The 21,806-nt window shown below is 42.3% G+C and overlaps 1 protein-coding gene across 1 annotated transcript in view; it reads right to left on the minus strand.

Annotated features, from left to right (window-relative positions):
- The window catches only part of Parm1 (prostate androgen-regulated mucin-like protein 1), a 98,750-nt gene extending 80,124 nt beyond the window's left edge, over window positions 1-18,626 (minus strand). The window contains exon 1 of the mRNA XM_090343436.1: window positions 18,381-18,626. Within this exon, the coding sequence (XP_090199562.1) occupies window positions 18,381-18,423 (43 nt within the window). The 5' untranslated portion in view covers window positions 18,424-18,626. The remainder of the gene's footprint in view (window positions 1-18,380) is intronic.
- Window positions 18,627-21,806: the final 3,180 nt, after the last annotated feature.

The raw sequence follows: 21,806 nt of genomic DNA on the forward strand, positions 1-21,806 counted from the left end.
TACCTGACTTATGTGACTGTAACCCCTCTGTACATCATCTTTACAATAACAATAAAATATGTAAAAAAAATACTGTAATGTTATTGATCTCTTACTTGTAAAGTTCTTCCAATTATTTGAGTGAAGAGATAAGTAGGAGGGCCGGGAGTATGGCCTAGTGGTAGAGTGCCTACCTAACATGCACGAAGCCCTGGGTTTGATTCCTCAGTACCATGTACACAGAAAAAGCTGGAAGTAGAGCTGTAGCTCAAGAGATAGAGTACTAGCCTTGAGAAGTCCCAAGGACAGTGCCCAGGCCCTGAGTTCAAGCCCCAGGACTGGCAAAAATAAAAGATAAAGTAGGAAAATACACATTTCATATGCAAATACACATATATTTCTCATATTGGCAAACCGAAATCCACTGCCATAAAATGTCACTATTTATATATTTTTTCAATGAAAGATGCTTCTGACCTCTATGACCCCACATCTCATAATACATAGAATAGATTTGCTTTAGAGAGTGGATCCTATCCCTACACAAACAGAAGAGTTTCTACTCTGTACTAACCTACACTAAAGAAAAACAGGAGCTATTTTTTTTTGTCAGTTCTGGGCAGTGAACTCAGGGCCTGAGCACTGTCCTTGGGCTTTCTCAAGGCTAGAGCTCTACCACTTGAGCCTCAGCACCAGTTCCAGCTTTTTCCTATGTATGTGGTACTGAGGAATTGAACCTAGGTCTTTGTGCATGCTAGGAAAGCACTCTACCACTAGGCCAAACTCTCAGCCCAAACAAGAGCTATTTTTGCTCTGTTGTGGCTGAGAAGAAATGAAACAGTGCTTGACATTTGTCAAAGGCATCCATAATAGCATATGAACAAGCGCTGGCCTTGTTCAGACTGGAAGGTTCTTTAGCTATTTGGCCTCTCATACTTGCTAGACTAGAGGCTGGGCAAAACTAGGGCTGCTCTTTGCTTAGTACATTATCCTGTATAGAGCAATGAGGAAGGGTGTTAAAAACCATCATTAACTTTAGACTGTTGGCTCTTAATCAGTTTGATAGCTTGGAAGGCATTATCTCCTCTCTTTTCCTATGCTTAGGGAGCTACTGAGATTTAATGACCAGGGCTTAGATAGTCTACCTCCATGTGTTCAAGAAATTTTTTTGGGGCCTGGAGTTTGGCAGAGTGTTTGCCTAGCATGCACGAAAATCCAGGTTCAATTCATCAGTACCATATACATAGAAAATGGCCGGAAGTAGTGCTCTAGCCTTGAGAAAGTCCAAGCACAGTGTTCAGGCCCTGAGCTCAAGCCAAGGACTGGCAAAAAAGAAAAAAAAGAAATGTTTTCTCTAAGTTGCCTACGAAGTTCAGACTGAGCAGCTCCTGATTTCATTAGTCTCAATGATCAAAAGCAATCAAATGAAGAGGCAAAGAAAGAAATTAAAGCATAGAGGATGTTTTTCAAGTTAACAACAGCTATCTCAAATAACAACGATTTATAAATGAATTGCTTTTGTCATTGGAGATCCTTGAAACCATAGTTTAAATGTTAAAAAAAAAATCACTGCTAAAGGTTGAATTGTGACCCCTAAAATATATCTTGAAGTCCTAACCCCTACATTGCATGGCGTGACTTTGCTTATGAATACACTTAGTAGATGTGACTAAAGCATGGTCACACTGATGAAGATAACTGGATTGCTCCAAAGCAGAGGGAATGCGGATTCTGAGAGCACTGGGGAGGAAGAAGCCACGAGGAGAGGAAGGCAGAGATTGAAGTCTTGCTGCTTCAAGCTAAGCAGTGCTGGAAAAGACAAAGGAGTCTTCCCTGGAGCTTCCGAGGAAGCATGGCTTGTTCCAAGCTTTCTTCTATCCAGTCTTTCTGCTCCCAGAGCTGTGACAGAATAAACATCTGTTGTTTTAAACAATCCAAGTTTATGGTAATTTACAATGGCAGCCTTAGGAAACTCAGACAATAGCTAATCTTTATCCCCCAACTTGGCAGATTGGCATGGTTCAAGGGACATAGCAGCTCACAGCAATTTGCAGAGAGTAGTGTTTAGGAACAAGACACTGACTTGTGGCTATCTCCGCTGCTGGGGAGTAGAAAAGACAGGAGAATGGCTTCTCTTCCTACCCAGGTGGGCACACTTCCATAATCCTTCCATCTGGGTTAATGACACCAGAATACAATTTTAGAGCCTCGAGTTTAAAAACGAAGAGTGATTTCTGGAGACATGCAAGTCCAGAGGGGGAAGTGAAATGTCCTTATTTCTCACTTTTTCTATTGTAGAAGTAGATTATAGGAGAATGAGCTACCCACTCACAAATACCTTAATCGGACACCTTGTCTACATTTCGATGGAATGTTCCCATCATGAACCCACCTTTATCAGAAACAGACCCCAACTAGCTCTGTTTTGACAACATATTTTGAATTGTGGATTGTGATAACTACTGCCCCACCCCACTCTCCATGATGCATTTCCGAAGAACACACATGGACTCTCTTCTTCCTGTGGCTATGTTGGCGAAGCTGCTGTAGGACAATCATATTGCCATTACTCATCCACAGTAGAATTTTATTCCATAAAGATGTGCAGGTAAGAGTGGTTGTCTAGGAATAGCAAGCTTGTCTGCGAGGTTGTTGTATTTCCCTCCCAGATTTCACTGGTTGATGGACAGCTACAGAAAGCATGCCACGTGGATCTTCATATTGTTCCACCTATTCCCTCACTTCTTCTTCTGGGGCCTCTTGGTGTCTTTTGTATTCATGGTGTTGTTACTCACCGCATCACTCCTAAGCTACAGGTATCACAATCCCAGGCCATTTTCCTCTAGCAAGCTTTTATTTGTAGATCACTTCCTCCACACTCCATGCTCATTGACATGCTGAGGCTTAGCAGTAGGAGAAAACATTCAGCCACTCAATGTTAATGTGCCACTTCTCTAACCGACTGTCAAGTCTTTAAATCTTAACTCCTAAGAAAGAAGGACAAGGTTGAAGGTGCTTTGGAGTTTCTGAAGTCAGGGAAGTTAAGTTTACATGAAAATTTTAGTCCAAGTTCAGTTACTAATTAGCTGTAAGACTTTGGGTTTCATGTCCCCAGCCTCAGTTTCTTATGTTCAGTTTGATAAGCCCTGAAACCACCATATACATGCACACACATATGCATATATGTATATCTATACACATACAGTACATACATATATCATTTTCCATATACATATATATGGATGCATACAAGTACATATATATATATGTATATATGTATATGAGAATGACAGTCTAGAAGGAGGAAATAGCCTGAACCAAAGCAGAGAGGCCCCAAGGTACATGATATGTATTCCTTGCTTGGGAAATCAAGAATGACCTATTTGCTTTTTTGGCTTCATACACCTGTAGCACTTCTCTTGTTCTGCCTCTAATTCAGGTCTAAGTCATTTGCTACAATGGAATTTGAACTTGATTCTTCTAAACAACAGGGAATTCTGTATGACTTAAAAAACACTTAAATAGGGCCAGGAGTTTGTCCTAGTGGTAAGAGTGCTTGCCTAGCATGCACAGAGACCCAGGTTCGATTCTTTGGTACCACATACATAGAAAAAAAGAAAGCTGGAAGTGGTGCTGTGCTCTAGTGGTAGGACTCTAGCCTTTAGAAAGTCCAAGGACAGGGCCCAGGCCCTAAGTTCAGACCCCATGTCTGGCAAAAAAAACCCTTAATAATGGAATAATTAAATGATCTACAAAGTGGAACCGTACAATGAATGCTACACTTTCTTTTTGTTGTTGTTATTGCTGGTGGTGGTGGTGTCCTTAGGGTTTGAATTCTGTGCCTGGAGCTCTTCAGCTCAAGGCTAGCACTCTACCACTTCAAGCCACAGCTCCATTTCCAGTTTTCTGGTGGTTAATTGGAGATAAAAGTGTCATGGACCAAGACATGTGAAAGGGTATCAATGTATGGGAATTAATGCAACATCTATTTGGCAAATATCATGTAACCCTTCTATTAATTACAATAAAAAATATATGAAAAAAAGTGTCATGGATTTTAGTGCCCAGGTTGCCTTTGAACTGCAATCCTCAGATCTCAGGATCTCTCTTCTGTAAATAGGACTAGTTTCTGTCTCCATAATAAAATGGGTTGTTGAAAACGTAAGTGCCATACTCATTATTATAGTTAAAACAGGAACAATACCTTAATAGTACTATATAGAAAGCCAATGTTTGAATACACGATTGCCTCACAAATGTCATCATTTATTTTTCATTTTGGCTTGATTCAAGATACAAATATGGTCTATAATAGCAATTGGCTACTATGCTCCTTAAGTCTCTTTACTGTATAAATTTCTCCTTCTTTTACCCACTTTTTTTTCTCAGGCTCTTTTATTCCTTGTGATAATATTATAGGACAACCGGGTTGTTTATCCTATAGTCTTCCATAACTCAAACTCTTCTCTCAAATCCACAGTATATTTTAGTCATCTTTGTTTCCTGTTAGATTTAGAGGTTTAATTGAATGCTGGTACCTTTTAATTTGCACCATTTCAGAGGAGATGATATATTCTTCCATTAGGAGATCTAGTGTCTGGCTATGTTACACTTCAAAAGTTGTTAGGCACTATCAGTGACAAAATCCACAAACTTATCTAGTCCTATGATAAGGTAATTCTCTTCCTATGACACATTCTTCTCTTACTAGCTGCAATCCTTCATAGAGATCAACTATTTTCTCTTCTAATATTTGGTCACCCAAAATACTTCAGAAAATAATGGCAAGATAAGATTGATAGATAATGTTTGATTTTTTCCAGTTTGCTATTGTGAAATGATGTGTTGATTTATTAGTTATCCTCCAATAAAGTTCAATAATATTTGTATCATATCATTTTTTTGGTTTTGGAGTCATTTTGAATTCATAAGGAAAAGTATTTAGCGGCTTTCAAAAGACTACAATTATACACATCAATACACAAATCACGTCATTGTTGGCCAGCGTGAGTCTCATTAAGTAGTCCTGCAACAGGACTTTGGTAGTCCTCCAGTGTCTTTGCATTCTGGTCAAACAGGGTATTCCAGACATCTTATACATTTCTTCATCCATCCCTACCTGGATTTAGCCACTTTTCCAAGGAACTTTCAGTATTTTTTTTAGTGGAAATACAGTTTAGAATCCCAAATGTGGACACCCAGAAGAGTCTTCAGTAGATTTGGATCTGTTTCTCTTCCTCTAGAGGGAAAGAGATAATTTGCAGGGGCCTAACAGGGTCTGAAAAGACTGTCAAGAACTGTGAACCTCAGGGTTGCCATCCTCTATGCTGTAGTTATAAGGCTGGAGAACAGAGTCAAGGTTGGGAACATAAAAGCATTTGGCAACTGCTCTGGCAGTTCAGGCAGTGGACCAACATGTGGGTGAAGATGAGAGACATAGGTTCAAAATCCAGCTCTGTTACTTCCTAACTAGAGGATCTATGGCATCTTACTTAAAGGTAATGACCTGAAGTGCAAAGTGAGAGTATTACTGTCTACCTCTTAGGCCTGTTGGAAGGATCAGATGAGGTTGTATATAAAACAAATTCAGCCAGATGTGCGATAAAGAAAGTATCTAGTTTTAATCTAGTACAGAAGGTTGGCCTGGATCAGGTCTATATGCTCTTACTGTCTCCTCAGCTTTACTTGCACTGGTCTCTAGTAATACCCTAGTGAATTGATAATGGATCCAGCATTTCCCCAAACCACATTTTATTGATTATTTTATTGAAAGAATGAAATAACAAATTTAGCGTTGCCAAAGGAAAAATAAACCATATATTTTTCTCATGGCTGGTTTTTTTTTCATTTTATATCTAAGTTGACAAGTATCACTTTGAGAAACTTAGAAAATATGTTAAGAAATTGTTCTCACTATGACAAATTCCTAAGAGAATTTTTAAAGAGGGAGGGGGGAGAGAGAAATGAAGGGAGAGGAGAGACCCTAACAATATGTTTGAAATACTAATAGCTCAGAGTCCCTTGCAATACTATCTTGGACGGTTGTCCTGATCAATGATTTATGCAGCCCTCTGGTTTTTGAAAGTGTAATGTTACTTTACGTCAATTCCTTCCCAGAACCTACTCTGCCCACTACATCAGCAATGTCCTGTTACTTTTCTGACATTACTTGTTTGTCTAAGATATTATTTTGGGGGCTCCTCAGCATGAATTCTGAGTCAAGATTATGAGGATAGAAACAACCATCTAGCAGTTTCTGTAGCCACATTTATCTGTTGCTCAAGATGGATTTAAAATATTCATAATATCTTATTGAAATATTCAGGCAGTGGGGATGAGAAGAGATTGAGACAAGAAAGAAAAGTAAAATGGATCCAAAATTTATTTGTCAAAGAGAATTTTTTTTCCTACAGGAACACATTGCACAATGATGTAACTTGCCTTTTTGGTATTGTGGGAAATATAAAAGACAATATGTTGGCTTAATACAGTGTAAATCTATTTATATGCCAGTGTATAACCATCCAATTATTTTAAGCAATTGCTTACATCACCTAGTATGAATTTTGCATATGAGCTGGTATAAATGACCAGCTCCCTTCTCAGTGACGCAGATGTGTGTTCCTTTTCCTTCCAGTGAGTTATCAAGCCCTGCTTTTCCCCTGTGAGGTATGGTACTGCCAGTGTGACAAGTAGAAGGATGGTGCTACACTCCCAACACTAGACATCATACCTAGGCTCTTTGTCACAAGGTCAAAGCCACTGCCTTTGTTACAGCCTTTCCAGTCATGGTGGCTGGACTTCAAGATGGGTGGACAAGAGGCTGAACTCTTCTAGATTGAAACAAAAAGACAAAATGATCCCTCATGAAACAAGCAAGACCATGTATATAGATATATACCTATATATACCTATATCTATATACATGTATATATATGTATTATATATATACATATATATATATAGTGTTACCTTTCCTCTTCTTTGACATATCTTTCAGTTGTTCCTCAGGATGATGCAAGCAAGACAAGTATTTTGCTATTTTTTTTTAAGGCTCATGTTCCTTCTGACATCCACAAAGTTACTAATCATTCCTATTTTGAGAAACTGGATAGTAGCAGGAGAGTATGTGGAACATAATTAAACAGGGGATGGGGGGGTGGAGGGGTGTGCATCTTGGTAACTTTGACACCAGCCATGTCAAGAGCTGTCAGTCTGCAGGATAGATGACAAATCCACAAATCTTCTGCCCCAGGACACAGATTTAATTGTAGTCAGTTCTACCTAAGATGTAAACTAATGCACAACTTGATATTACTGAATCACCCAGGAGGGATGAATGCAAAGTCTCTAAGGCCAAGAATACTATCCCCCACCCCCGCCATGTGTTCTTGAACACATTAGTGACTTAGACGTTCAATCCTGAGGAGCGGTGATCTGAATTCACTTAACTTTTTCTACCTTAACTGGGTAACCGCCAGTTGGGCATCCTTTAGACTCAACTCGCTTTTCATCAGTAGGCTATTTTTAGTTATACAAAAATATTCTCAGAAATGTCCAAATAGTAGAGTTATCTTTATCCTCCCTCTCTGAGATAAAGATGACATTTCCTTAATTGGCAAGAAAGTTAAAAAAGTTTCAGTTCTTGTTAAAATGATGTCCGTTACATTAAAAAAAGGTTAAGGTTTACTTCTTTAAAAAAAATTATCTTTAAGGGGCCAGGAGTTTGGCCTAGTGGTTAAAGTGCTTGCCTAGCATGCATGAAGACCCGGGTTCAATTCCTTGGTACCACATACATAGAAAAAAGCCAGAAGTGGTGCTGAGGCTCAAGTGGTAGAGCTCGAGCCTTGAGAAAGTCCAAGGACAGTGCTCAGGCCCTGAGCTCAAGCCCAGGACTGGCAAAAAAAAAATTATCTTTAAGTTGTTGTATAAAAGTGTTACCATTTAACAAAGGTACTTATGAATACAATGCATCTGGATCAATGTCACCCTTCCAATATTCTCATCAATCCCTGCCTACCCACCTCTTTCCTCAGTTTTCTTTATTTTGTAGGCTATCTATTAAATTCTTGACTTCTCTCTCCCCATTCTATTTTTCATCTGTTTTCCTTTCCCTTCTCCATAACCCCATTCAATCCCTTTCAAATACCAGTTTTCTGGCAAGGTTTAGTATGCATAGCTTTAGAAAAGTTGAGTTTTAAAACTTAAAGGTTTTTCTTTTTTTCAGTCTTCAGTGAAAACTAAAGCCCTAACTACTGTTTTAAAAAAAGTTACTTAGAAATACTAGACATAGATACCGGATAGTAAGCAGTATTGCTACTGTCTTATTTGGGGTGACTAATGAAAATTTTGAATTCAGTCTTCATTTCACAAGCCCTCAAAAAATCCAGTTCAATCACCCGATTCAATAAATAGATTTTTGAGTTCTCACTAGGTATGATACAGTATTCTGCACCTAAAGTGGCTAGAGTGAATAAGAAAAGATCAAATTGATTCTTTTAGTTGCTCTGTCTTAGTAAAGAGAGAGGGAGTCAGAGAGAGAGAGAGAGAGAGAGAGAGAGAGAGAGAGAGAGAGAGAGAGAGAGAGAGAGAGGAGAGAGAGAGAGGGAGGGAGGGAGGGAGGGAGGGAGGGAGGGAGGGAGGGAGGGGAAGAAGAAGAAGAAGGAGGAGGAGGAGGAGGAGGAGGAGGAGGAGGAGGAGGAGGAGGAGGAGGAGGAGGAGGAGGAGGAGGAGGAAAACATTAAAGAAAGAGCAGAGGCATTGGGAATACAGGGATGGAAGGTGGAACAGGATGAAATTTTAAGCTGTTGGATAAGGTAGGTCTTATTGAGGTGACATTTGATCAAAGGGGTTATAGTTTCGATACGCAATGTATTCCGAAGGCTCCCATGTTAAAGATTTGTCCCTAAGCCTGGTGCTCACACATCTAATTCAAGCTACTCAAGAGACAGAGATCTGAGGATCACAGTTCAAAGCCAGCCCAGGTAGGAAAGTTTGAGAAACTTGTTGCTACTAAACTACCAGAAGAACTGGAAGCAGGGCTGTGGCTCAAATGTTAGAACACTAGCATTGAGCAAAGGCCCTAGGACCAGAGAAAGAAAGTTGGAAGGTAGTAGGAAACTTTAAGGGCTTTGTGGGAACCTTTGCCATTGAGGAAGTGTTCTTAGAGGGGGTTATGGGGTTATGGATCTCTCTCTCTCTTTGTCTCTGTCTCTCTCTGTCTCTGTCTCTCTCTCTGTCTCTGTCTCTCTCTCTCTCTCTCTCTCTCTCTCTCTCTCTCTCTCTCTCTCTCTCTCTCTCTCTGTCTCTCTCTCAATGATGAAGTGAAAAAGCATCCAGGCATTCTGTACTGTGTATATCTGGCTTTGTGTGTTGCTGCCATAGGCCAAAGCTTTTTATTCAGTGTCTGGGACATCACATGGCTTACAAAGAGCAGTGATATCCCCCATTTCCAGTGGTCCAAGTGTTGTTTTGTTTAAAGCAGACCTCAAAAAGTAAAGGATAAGAGCTAGCATGTCTGCAGTACTCCAGTAGAGGAAGACCGGGCTCATCCATGATGAGAGAAATGGGGGTGGCAGGTAGATCTTAAAGGACTGATTGAGGGGTGTTGAGAGAGAAAGAAGATCGGAGGATGACACTTGGTGTTTAACCTGAGCAAGTAGGAAGCTGAGATTGCTAGCTATTGAGACAAAGAAAGCTTCAGGAGGAAGAGGTCTAGGGGCTCAGGTTTGAATATGTTGAGTTTGAGCTGATTAAAGTTTAAATGTCAAGTGAATAAAGGAGGAAATAAGATTGCTGAGTTGGTATTCCATGCCATCCTCTTAAAATAAACCCCCGTTCTTCCATATTGTGTTGCTTCTCATATAGTATAACATGAATCACATCCTGCTTAAAAATATTATGTATGTATTTCACTTTATTTAAAGAAGAGTCTACAAGTAATGGGATTCTAAAATATAGTCTAGGAAGAATCTGGGCATGGAAAACGTAGGCCATTCAGCTCTCCTTATCCAAACAATGCCCCCGAATTGATCTTGATGTATGTACCAGGACATTGTCTTAGTCTCATCTTCTTTCCCAATGCCCAGGATGTGTTCATTGGCTGTCTTGAGAGTTGTTGTATTGTTCCACTGTAAGATTCAGTCTGCATCCTTTAGCAATAGGATATGCAAGACAGTCATATATAGTTAAAGTGTTCTTTACACTCTCAAAACCAAACACACAGAAGAACTGTTCATTTCCAGCAGGAGCAGCAAGAGTAGGTTGGACCTTTGCATTCCCCCTCTCATTCCCGCAACCTTGCTTTTCTGTCACTTTATATTCTAGCCATTGTTGGGTAGCTAATGTAGAAATTCTGACAGAGCAATTGTTCTGCCTACTGTCCACGTCTCGTCACACGTAAGTGAATATCGCAATTCAATTCTACCAAAATTTCCTAGGATATAATGGATGGATCGTCTATTCTCAAAAGCTGATAATCCTTTCTCCTGCCCAGACTCATATGACTAGCTGTCCTTAGAAAGGACCGGGGGATTCCACAGCTCCTCTTGCATACCATCCTCATCAACACTGTAATTTTTTGGCAAGTCGTAGAGCTTGAACTCAGGGCCTGAACACTGTCCTTGGGCTTTCTCAAGGCTACAACTCTACCACTTGAGCTTTTTTTTAAATGCATGTGGTACTGAGGAATTGAAACCCAGGTCTCTGTGCATGCTAGGCAAGCACAGGCCACTAGGCCAAACTCCCAACCCCAATACTGTAATTTTTAACATGAAACATCCATGATACTGTTAGCAGTAACAAGAACTTCCATGACTGGCAGTGTGTGTGATCTCCACCAAGAACTTGCCTCTTTCTAGGACCAAGAAATAAGTAAATTTTTCCACTTGATGGTCTTAAGATCAACTGAGAAAGAAGTAGCAGAGACCCCCTTAAATTGTAATCCTGAGAGGCACTCAAATCTTCTAATATTGTGACAACTGCATAATCAATAGAATGACTAGGATCATAATTTTTCCTTAATCACATGTGAATAGCGAATCATACCTTTTGATAGCACACAAAGACAACAGTTTTATACTTGCAATAATTGTCACTATTTTTCTCAAAGAATCCCAGTTACAGTACAAAGAGTCCTATGATGTAAGTGTTTAAGAATAAGATAAATGGGAAGGTATCAGTAGCTCACACCTGTAATCCTCACCACTCAGGAGGCTGAGATTTGAGGCTCTCAGTTCAAAGAAAGCCAGCCGAGGCAGGAAAGTCCTTAAGACACTTACCTCCAATCAACCACCAAAAAAGCTGGAAATGGAGCTGTGGCTCAAGTGATAGAGTGCTAGTCTTGAACAAAAAAAAAAAAAGAAAAGAAAAGAAGCAAAAATCCCAACCCAACAACCAACTAAACAAGTAAAAATCCCCACCTCAGGGGAAGTACCTAGGCCCTGAGTTCAAATTTCAGGACAAGCACCAAAATCATCATCATCATCATCATCATCACCACCACCATCATCTAAATTTTCTTGCCATCTGTCTGTGGATTCATAATGTGGTTGAAATATTTTAGTCTCCCCCAAATTACCAATTAAAATACTAACCTTAGACGATAACATTAGAAGTTGAGCCATGAGTGGTCAACTTATGATGATGCATCCATCATAAAAGTATAATGACTCCAGGAGCTTTCCTGCCTCCTCTACACCATGATATAATAAGAAGTACCTACGATCCAAAGAGTAGGCCTCACCAGATACAGATCCGGCCAACACCTTAATCTTGAACTCCTCAACCTCCACAATCACCGAGAAATAAATATTAGTTTATATGCTACCTTATTTATGAAATTAGGCTGCTTATAGTAGAATGAATGGACTAATACAGAAATCAAAAGCTTTTCCCAATGATACTGAAAATATTTCTTCCAAATATTTCTTTCTCCCTCTCTCTTTCTCTCTTTAGTCAGTTGTGGAGCTTAAAGTCAGGGCCTGGGAGCTGTCCTTGAGTTCTCTGCTTCCCACTTTTGAGCCCCAGCTGCACTTTCAGTTTCCTGGTGGTTAACTACAGATACGAGTCTCTCAGATTTCTCTTGCCTGAGCTGCATGATCTCAGTCTCTTGAGAAGTTAGGATTACAGGTGTGAGCCACCAGCTCCTGGTTGGAAGACATTTCTTTTTTTTTTTTTGTCCAGGTCTGGGCTTAGGCTCAAGGCTTGAACACTGTCCTTGAGTTTTCTCAAGGCTAGAGCCCTACCAATTGAGCCACAGCACCACTTCTAGCTTTTTTCTATGTATGTGGAATTGAGCCCAGATATTCGTGCATGCTAGGCAAGCACTCTACCACGAGACCTACCTCCCAGTCCTGAAGATGTTTCTTGACAGGGCAAAAGTACCAGTAACTATCTATCGAGGACTTAAAAGTGAGTTGCTCTTAGTAAGGAGGTTTTACTTCTTCCCTATACAAAGTGAGTAAAGATATCAAAATGTAATATAGAATATGTAGCATACTAACTCTGTATACAGAAAAAGAATGAGAGTTAATCTGTAGGAAGTCTGAATTGTAATTTTAAAATCCACTCCTCATCTTTTATAACAAATAGGCATGTTTTTCTAAATATCACACCTGGTAGTTTCACAAATCTTTGCCTTTTAACAGTTAGCTAGTCTGAGTTTTTACCTAAAATACAAAGGTTGAAAATTTCTACCACAGTTCAGTTGCTTAAAATATTCTTCTTAACCTCTTCCTTAAGATTCTGTCTAATGTATTGCTTCAGGCTCTGTATAGTTCCAGCTTTTAAGTGATACCAATAAACCAATCCAGCAGAAATTACATAAAACTTATATAATTAATATTTTTAAGACGTCTTAAGATCTTGGCACAAAAAGGAGCATCGAAATCCAAAGCTATTCTATAACTTTCTTTTTAAATCGGCTGCCAGCTAGATTCCAGACTGCTTCTAATTCCAGCTTCTAGGCACCACCATTGCTACTAATAGAAGTATACTTTAAAAAGGGGGGAAGGAGGAAGGATCAAAGGGATCTGTTAATGCAGGTCAGAAACACCACAGAGAAATCCCCCAATTTTGGGGGTGTGTGTGAGATTTCACAATTTTAGCTGTGTTCTTCAATGCATAGTTAATGGATAGGCAATCAGAATAAAACCATTTCACTAGAGTGAAGCTGCCCCAGAATCCTCACTCACATAGTTGTTATCCAAGCTGCTCTTAAATCTCCAGGTTTTCTCTGGAATGGGCTGTTTTTAATGAAATGGTAGAAGGCAATTAAAGCCCCTCAGGGCTCAGTTCAATGAAGCTCATCATGTGTCATGCCCATTGCACAGATGCACTATAGCTGAAAGCCCCATGTGCAATTTGCAGAGAGAAAGCGTTGGACACCCAGTGGAATTTGAATTGAATATTATATAAGATATATTGAGATTCACTATTTCAAAAACAAACTTCACCGCAAAGCCTATATTTTGATTTGTTAAATCTGTAACACTAACCAAAGGACAATCAAGATTGTGTATTATTAGTAGACAATATACCACTGCCTCTCAAAAAAACACAGAGAGAGAATTGCATAATTCATTTAATGTATTTCCGTAATTCCCTTGATGTATTTCATCAAGGCTTCAAGGTTGCAAGCAATGTTAAAAGAAATGACACACACACAAATCAGAAAATATTATTTTAACATCTATTTTAATCTATATACATCTATTGACTAATTTATGATGTAACTAGAAAAGAAATGCTATTGGCTACAGCTACAAAGGAGTCTTATTTAGTAGTCCCTAGGATAACCTATTAGATAACCTATTAGAGCTGCATTTCCAAGTAAAGAGCAATCACTGGGCAAAGCAGACCTTTGGACAGGTAGTGACCTGTCACCCACTTCTCAGAATTTCCATTGTCCTCTACAGAGTTTTCCTAAGTACCTATGTTATGTGAAGTCTTACAAGCAATGCAAACATTTGGTTGCCAAACTAACTCATTCAGTCTCAGTGGCAGGGTCTTATAAAAGGAAGCACATTGCCATAACTGCTCTGACAGGATACTTTTCCTTGACCACAGATTTCATTTAGGTAATAAGAAAGCCAATTTGTCTTATTTTCTTTTCTTTTCTTAAAAACACACACACACACACTTTTAAAAACATCACTGAACAGGGAAGCATGGTGAAAGATGTGACATGGATCAAGATGTGATATACTCCCAAAATGACCAGTTGAATTGAAATTCCATTGTAAAACAACTTAAGGATAATAAAAAATAAAATACAAAAACAAAAAGTCATCAGTGTTCACTCTAACCAGTGGCTACTGTACACTATAAGAGAAAATAACTACTTCCGAAAATGAGCTTAAAGCTGGGCACGGTGGCTCACACCTGTAATCCTAGCTACTCAGGAAGCTGAGATCTAAGGATCACAGTTCAAAGCCAGCTTGTGCACAAAAGAACAAAAGAACATGAGACTCTTATCTCCAATTAATCATTAGAAAATGGGAAGTAGACTTGGCATTTACCCAATCATCCAGAAACAAGGACATACTAAATCCACCAGCACAACAATGTTCATTGCAGCACTATTTACCATAGCAAAGATATGGAACCAACCTAGATGTCCCTCAGTTGATGAATGGATCAACAAGATGTGGTATTTGTACACAATGGAATTCTATGCTGCTGTCAGAAAGAACGACATCGCCCCATTTGTTAGGAAATGGAAAGACTTAGAAAAAATCACTTAAGTGAAGTAAGCCAGACTCAAAGGACTTAGGCTCAATGGTTTCCCTCATTTGTCATAATCAGTAGAAACCTTGGGCTTTCCTAGCAGAGATTTGCAATAGAGCAAAACCTTGATACAAAAGGCCATATAGTATGACACTAAATGAAAGGATCTCTAGGATATAGAAACATAAGCCATATAATGAATGATTGTTGTCCTTAAGGTACTATGTTATCTCTCATCTCTTTTGCTGTTCCTTGGTTATCTCAAATTGTTACAGTATCTCACTTTGTTATCTGATATATTGGATATATTTGTATTTGGTTATTTGAAATTGGATAGGGAAGGGGGGAAAACAAGATGAGGGGTGGGGAGGAGGAAAATGGGGACCAAGACAGGTGGAAGGGTATCAATGTATGTGAGTTAATGAACCTTCTGTCTGGCAAATATCATGTAACCCTTCTATTAATTACAATAAAAATATATGAAAGAAAAGAAAATGGGAAGTGGGAGTTTGGCTCCAGAGGTAGGTCGGTAGCCTTGAGCTAAAGAGCTCAGGAACAGTGCCCAGTGCTAGAGTTCAAGCCCCATGACTAGGAGAAGATGAAGGAGTAGGAGTAGGAGTAGGAGGAGGAGGGGGAGGAGGAGAAGGAGAAGGAGAAGGAGAAGGAGAAGGAGAAGGAGAAGGAGAAGGAGAAGAAGAAGAAGAAGAAGAAGAAGAAGAAGAAGAAGAAGAAGAGGAGGAGGAGGAGGAGGAGGAGGAGGAGGAGGAGGAGGAGGAGAAGAAGAAAGAAAAAAACAAGCTTAAGCTGTACAACACTTAGTATTTTCTACTTAAAAATGCAGGTACAGGGGATGGGAGTTTGGCCTAGTGATAGAGTGCTTGCCTAGCACTCATGACTGGAAAAAAGAAATGCAAGTACAGCGCCAGGAGTTTAGCCTAGGGGTAGAGTGTTTGCCTAGCATGCATGAGGAATTGGGTTCAATTCCTCAGTACCACATATATAGAAAAAAGCCAGAAGTGGTGCTGTAGCTCAAGTGGTAGAGCTATAGCCTTTTTAAAGCCCAAGGACAGTGCCCAGGCCCTGAGTTCAAGGCCCAGGACTGGCAAAAAAAATCCAAGTGCACTTAAGCCAGGCCCACCTGCAAAAGTTAAATTAGAGGTATTACAATTATGGATGTCTCTAGGTTCTGGAGAAAGATATTCTAGAACCATCAGACCAAAATGATCTGTCATTTTCTAAACTGATCTGAATTACTCAAAAATTTGTGGCTCTGGAGAATGTAACCTTTAAGATTTAGCTGAGTGGAGTTTTTTAAACACACTAGCTTGCAAAGGTCCCGATGGAAGAAATAAAGTCCTGGTAAGACTTTTATTTGTTTCTGAGCATTTTCTTGGACTTTCGTGTTAGATCTAAACTGGTGCCTTATTAACCTTTTCAAATTAGGCATTTAATAGACTCAATTGAATAGTTTCTTAATTTTTGCACGATGGGCCTTGCTGGCACTGAGCTCTTTGATTTACATAACTCAAATGTAAGAATCCAAGTGTTAGTTTTGGTGGGAAGTAGCTATTTTGTGTTGAATACAGAAAACTTGGTCAATATGGATTATGATAACAAAAAAGCTCAAGGAAGAATCCCCCAGGCTGGGTTTTCAAGCCCAATGATAGGTGTATTCTCTCTCTCTCTCTCTCTCTCTCTCTCTCTCTCTCTCTCTCTCTCTCTCTCTCTCTCTCTGTCTCTGTCTCTCTCTCTCTCACACACACATAAACACACACAATTTTAAAATTAACTAAAGCTTTGCCAATAAATCTTCAGAATGTACAGTAGATAAAATCATACCCTACTGCCTAAAAGAACCATTATCCTTTGCTTCTTAACCAACACATCTGCTTCTTTTCGAAAAAAAATGACATTTAAGATCCTGAAAACACCTTACTTTGCAGTTTGGGGAATCTCATGAGATAGCTATGCCAATTTTTCTATTATTCTTTTCTGAGAACTTATTGCTAGCAGCTCTCACAACAAACTGACACCTAAACAGACTCTTTCAGGGGCATAAACTTCCTTTTCTGTCCAGGACCCTTACACAAGGTTCAGGGAAGAAGCACTTTGCTTGGGGGTGGGTCTGAAGCCACAGAACTGCAAGGCTGGCATGGAACAGAAGTATGGATAGCCCTGGGGCTGCTAGGCCAGTCCCTGATCCACCAGTCACCTCACTTTGGCCATGGAAAAGAAAAATGAGACAAGCTATGAAATCAAATTAGCAAACCAAAACCAACCATCCGCTGCTCCCGCGTGGTTTCCAGCATCCCACGACAAGAGTGCGAGGAGGGAGTAAAGAGGCATGCTCACTTGATTAACATCTCTTGCTGCCGGAACTCTAAAATTACCTGGGAGGCAATCCCAGCTCAGATTCCCTGTCCTGGCACCTTCGCATCCCAGAGCTCCAAGCCCCGCCCCAGGCTGCACCTCCGAAGCTGTCCTAACCATCTGCAGACAAGTCTCCAGATACAAGGGCAGAAATGGTTGGCTCAGACATACAGCAAGGAAGGGGGCGGGGGGCAAGGGGAAAGAGAGAAACTTTTCCTTAAACCGGCGGCACTGACCTTTGTGGGCGTCCCGGAAGCCGCTAGCTTGCTTATTTATTTATTTATTTATTTTTTAAAGGACTTGTAATGATTCAGAGCCACAATTCGAGAAAGCCAAGGAACCCGGGGAGAGGGAAACATAAGCGAATCGTGCAGCCTGGCACTGTGTGGCTCTGGATCTTCCAGTCCGCACACTCGGGTTACTTCTTCTTTTATTCCCATCTGATCAGTCCCTCGTCGGGCTGAACTTTCTGGATAAACGGGGTACCCAACTCCAGACTCAGCATCGACCCGAGCCCTCCCAAGCCAAGCTTAGTCCCCGGACCCCTGCCTTCCTGGTACACCTTACCAGACGGTAGCCTGAGCCCCTGCAGGGGCGCGGAGAAGGGGGGGTGGGGGGCGCGCGCAGGGGGGAGGGGCACTTTATCCAAGTTACTAGTTTCTCTCGGGCCGAGTTACATGGCCTCGGGGCCACCAGGTGGATCTGCCCCAGGGCGATCGCAAACTGTGGCCCCGACCTGGCCGCTGTCCCGGGGATCCTGCCGCATCATCCCCAAACATGCGCTAGAAATGGACTCTGAAGACCCAGAGTCGGAACGCCATCCGACCCTGCCTAGAGCGCCGCTGCCGCTCCAGTCAGAGCACCCGAGATGCCGCTTCCCCGGCCCCCGATCCCCGGTCCAGTCACTGCCAAGAAGTCCGGTGCCCGTGCGCCCCGCGACCTGAGCTCCCCAGGCAGGTGCGCTCGGAGCCCGGAGCGCTGGAGAAGCGGGGGCGGAGGGGGGCCGCAGTCGATGAGTCGATGGCGCCCAGCCCCGGCTCTCGGGCTCTCAGCTAGCCAGCCACCTGTTCCACAAGGACCGAGTTTGTGCCAGCTCCGGTTGCAGCGAGAAGTAACCGGGCCACCTCTTCCCCCCCGCGCCGGGCTCCGGACCTTCAAGGGCGCGCACCTCCTCCCCCCCCAAATCAAAGTGCGCACAGCGGCGCAAACCCCCCGGAGACGAGTGGTGACTGCGCGCCCCGTGTCGTCCCCGCTTCCGATGGGGTCCCCACTGGGGTCCCCGAAACCCACGCCGCGCCAAGTACCTGCCGCGAAGATGCAGAGGGCGAAGAGCCTCGGGCAGACCATGATACCCTGGTGCTCGGGGCCGAGGCCGGCGCGGTCAGCGAGGAGTTTGCAGGCGCGGAGCGTGCGCTCCGTGAGCCGACGGCCGCTCCTGGCGGTGGCGGGAGCGGAGGGCCGGGACGCGGGGGGCGCTCGGGTGAGGAGGAGGAGGAAGAGGAGGCGCTGGCGGCGCGGCCGTCAGCTGCTCGGTCTCCCGCGCCCAGCGCACTTCTGCTCCATCCCGGCCGCCCGAGCCCGGGGCCGCCCCCGCCGCCGCCAAACCCCTCCCACCCGCGCCCCGCGGCGACTCGGCCACCCCCGGCTTCCCTCCCCGGCCCAGGGCGGCCTCTGCTGGACACTCGGGACGCGAGCCCCGGCTTCAAGGGGGTCCAGCCAATGCCGGGCCGGGCGCGCTTCCTGTGTGCCCGGAACTAAGGATGGAGAGTGTGTCCAGATTTCTGTCCCTAGGTCTCTGTCTGCCCCCCCTCCTTCTCTCTTCCCCCTCTCCCCCCTCCTCTCCCCCTCTCTCCCCCTCCCCCCTCCCTTTCTCCGTCTTCCCATTCCTCTCCCCTTCCATACCCCCCTCCTGTTCTTCCTCTGTACCCCTCCACCTCTGCCTTCCCATTCCCCTCCACCCTCTCCCTTTCCCTCCCTCTCCTCCTCTTTCCTCCCTTTTCCCCCTCCCTCTCTTCCTCTTTTTCCATTCTCCCTCTCCCTTTGCCTCCCCCCCTTCTCTCTCCTTCCTCCCTCCCTCCTCTCCTTCTCTCCTCCTCTCCCCCTCTTCTTTTTTTTCTCTCTTCATTTCCTCCTCTTCTCCCCTCACTCCTCCCTTTCCCTTCTCCCCTCCCCCCTGCTACAATATTTAAGAGAGTGGGACCTTTCTTTACAATTATAAGGGCCTTTTATTCCAGTTCCTAGACATTCTTCTCGTGTACATTAAACCTTAGCCACATTGAACTCCACTGAACTTCCTGGTGCCTGAGTCAGATGTCTGCTGCCCTACTCAGGATCTTAGAGGAAGAAATACATCTGTAAGGCAGCACTGCTCCTGAGAGGGCTGAGCCAGGCTGACAGGTCGCTGGGTGTATTATGACTACCTCTAATAAATCTATCGCATACAAATGAGTTCGAGCTGGGGTGTAACTCAGAGGCCAAACGCTTGCTTAGTAAGTGAAACGTCCTGGGTTCAGATCCCCAGTGCCAAAAAAGAAAGAAAGAAAGAACAACAAAGAAGAATGATTTCATTTCTTTGGTGAGAAAAAAATGAAGATACAGAGAGAAGGTGAAAGTCATGACCATGACTGGTAAGTTTGTACATCAAGTTCATAAGAACAAAGACCCACAACAACCCTGAGATTCCTGCTAGAGGCTTAGGCTACAGAGCTATTAGGTGTTACCAAAGTCATAGACGTCTCGCTACAATCATTTGAGGCTTTTATTATTACATTATGTTTATATATTTCTATTGTATGTGTCATGTTGATGCTTATTGTTATATCTTCAGTTTCAGGTAGGAAATGGCAGCACAGAGAGGTTTCAGTATTTCTCCAGGGTCACACAGCTAGTAAGTGGGAATAAGATGCATGCATAAGCACCTTAGCTTATATAAGAGCCCATGGCTTCTCCACAGTGCGGATCCAGAGTGACTTTTCACTGGTTTCCCCACCCCTCCCCTACACCTTAACCTTCCTTAGTTTGTTTCTCTTCAGCCCACTCAGACCCCAGAACCTCTCCACATTTGCGCTGACCAGCCTGATGGGCCTTGGACCTGGGAATTTAGGAGATAGGCTAATTCTTGAGTTACCTGATGTCATTGGTAGCTCGGGAGGGCAGAACCTCCACCTTGGCTTTCTTTTTAAGAAAGTAATTGCGCAAAGGAGTTTCAGTTCAACCTATCAGTTCATGAATACACTGCATCTTTATCACATTACCCCCTTCCATCATGCTTCCCATCTTGCGCATCCACTCAGATTTCCCAGTTCCATTTTCACACACACACACACACACACACACACGTACACACACTGAATTATATAGATCGATAGACGGATCAATTGATAGATATCAAAATTTTACAGGTATTTTTGTACAGAGATTACACTTACATAAATCATAGTACATTTCTTTTTGAATTGTGTCTCCCCTTCCCTCACTCTCTCTCAGTTTTCCCCTCCCGTCTCCACCTAAAAGTTGTACAGTTCATTTATTTATTTATTTATTGGCCAGTCCTGGGGCTTGAACTCAGGGCCTGGCCACTGTCCTTGAACACTTTGTGCTCAAGGTCAGTGCTCCTGCCACTTGAGCCACAGCCCTACCTCTGGCTTTTTCTGAGTATGTGGATACTGAGGAACTGAATCCAGGGCTTTGCGCATAGTAGGTGGGCATTCTGCCATTAGGATATACTCCTAGCCCATACAGTTCATTTTTTATGACTGCATTCTCCTACCTATTCTCTTTTCATTCATCTACTCCTTCCCTTTGACTTCACCCTACCTTCCTGGCATTCATTTTGTTAGACTGTAGGTTAGTTGTTCAAATGTTTCCCCCTCTCTGGTAGCAGGGGCTCTTTTCTCTTTCTATATAGGCTTATCACTTTGGCTCATCTGTGACAAAGATGAAGTCTCTGTCAGACTTTGCCATCACTACTACAGATCTTACTTATACTTCCACTGCCGGATGAAATCTGGCTCATATTTTCCATTTATTTTTGTAAATCTATTGATTCCAATTGGCATGAGAACTAAAAGATGCCATAAGCAAGTACTCCATTCCCTCTACCTCAAGCTCTGGCCAGAGAAACTGCAAATTCAATTTACTAAACATGTTTCCCCAATGCTTTTGACCTCCCAGTCCTTCTGGTTTCCAGTGTAATCTACTCGATTATGAAAATTTTCTGCATCTGGATGCTGGTTGTCATGGAGGCAGGAACCACACACAGATAGAGGCTTGCAGGAGCATCCATCAAGGCTCTGCTGGCTTTAAAGAGGGTGATTTAGGTAAGTGACCCTGTGGAAGATAGAATGGGTTTGAAGATCACTTCACAGAAAAACTTACTCGATTGAAATGTTACAACACTTTAATGGAGTCCCTCTGGAGTACAAAACATGGGCAACACTTTGATATCAAAAATGATGGTTTGGTACTCCAAAGATGGTCAACCTTAAATACCAGTCTAAAATATTCATGCCTCTGATTATATACAGAATCAAGTTGAAATAATTACTGAAAATATTGATTACAATTGTTGACTGATCCCTTCATTAATGTAGTCAAAGGATAGCTGATGAGTTGTTCTAAAACGTATGATGGGCTGTGGGAATAGAATGATTATAATGCCCAGGTAAGCTAGCTTATGTTGCTATAACAAAGTCATTCAAAATCTCTGAACTTAAACAACAGTAGTTAAT

The sequence above is a fragment of the Megascapheus bottae genome, chromosome 13, assembly GCF_031878675.1.
Source record: "Megascapheus bottae isolate mThoBot1 chromosome 13, mThoBot2.hap1, whole genome shotgun sequence".
In the NCBI taxonomy this organism is placed as follows: Eukaryota; Metazoa; Chordata; class Mammalia; order Rodentia; family Geomyidae; genus Megascapheus; species Megascapheus bottae.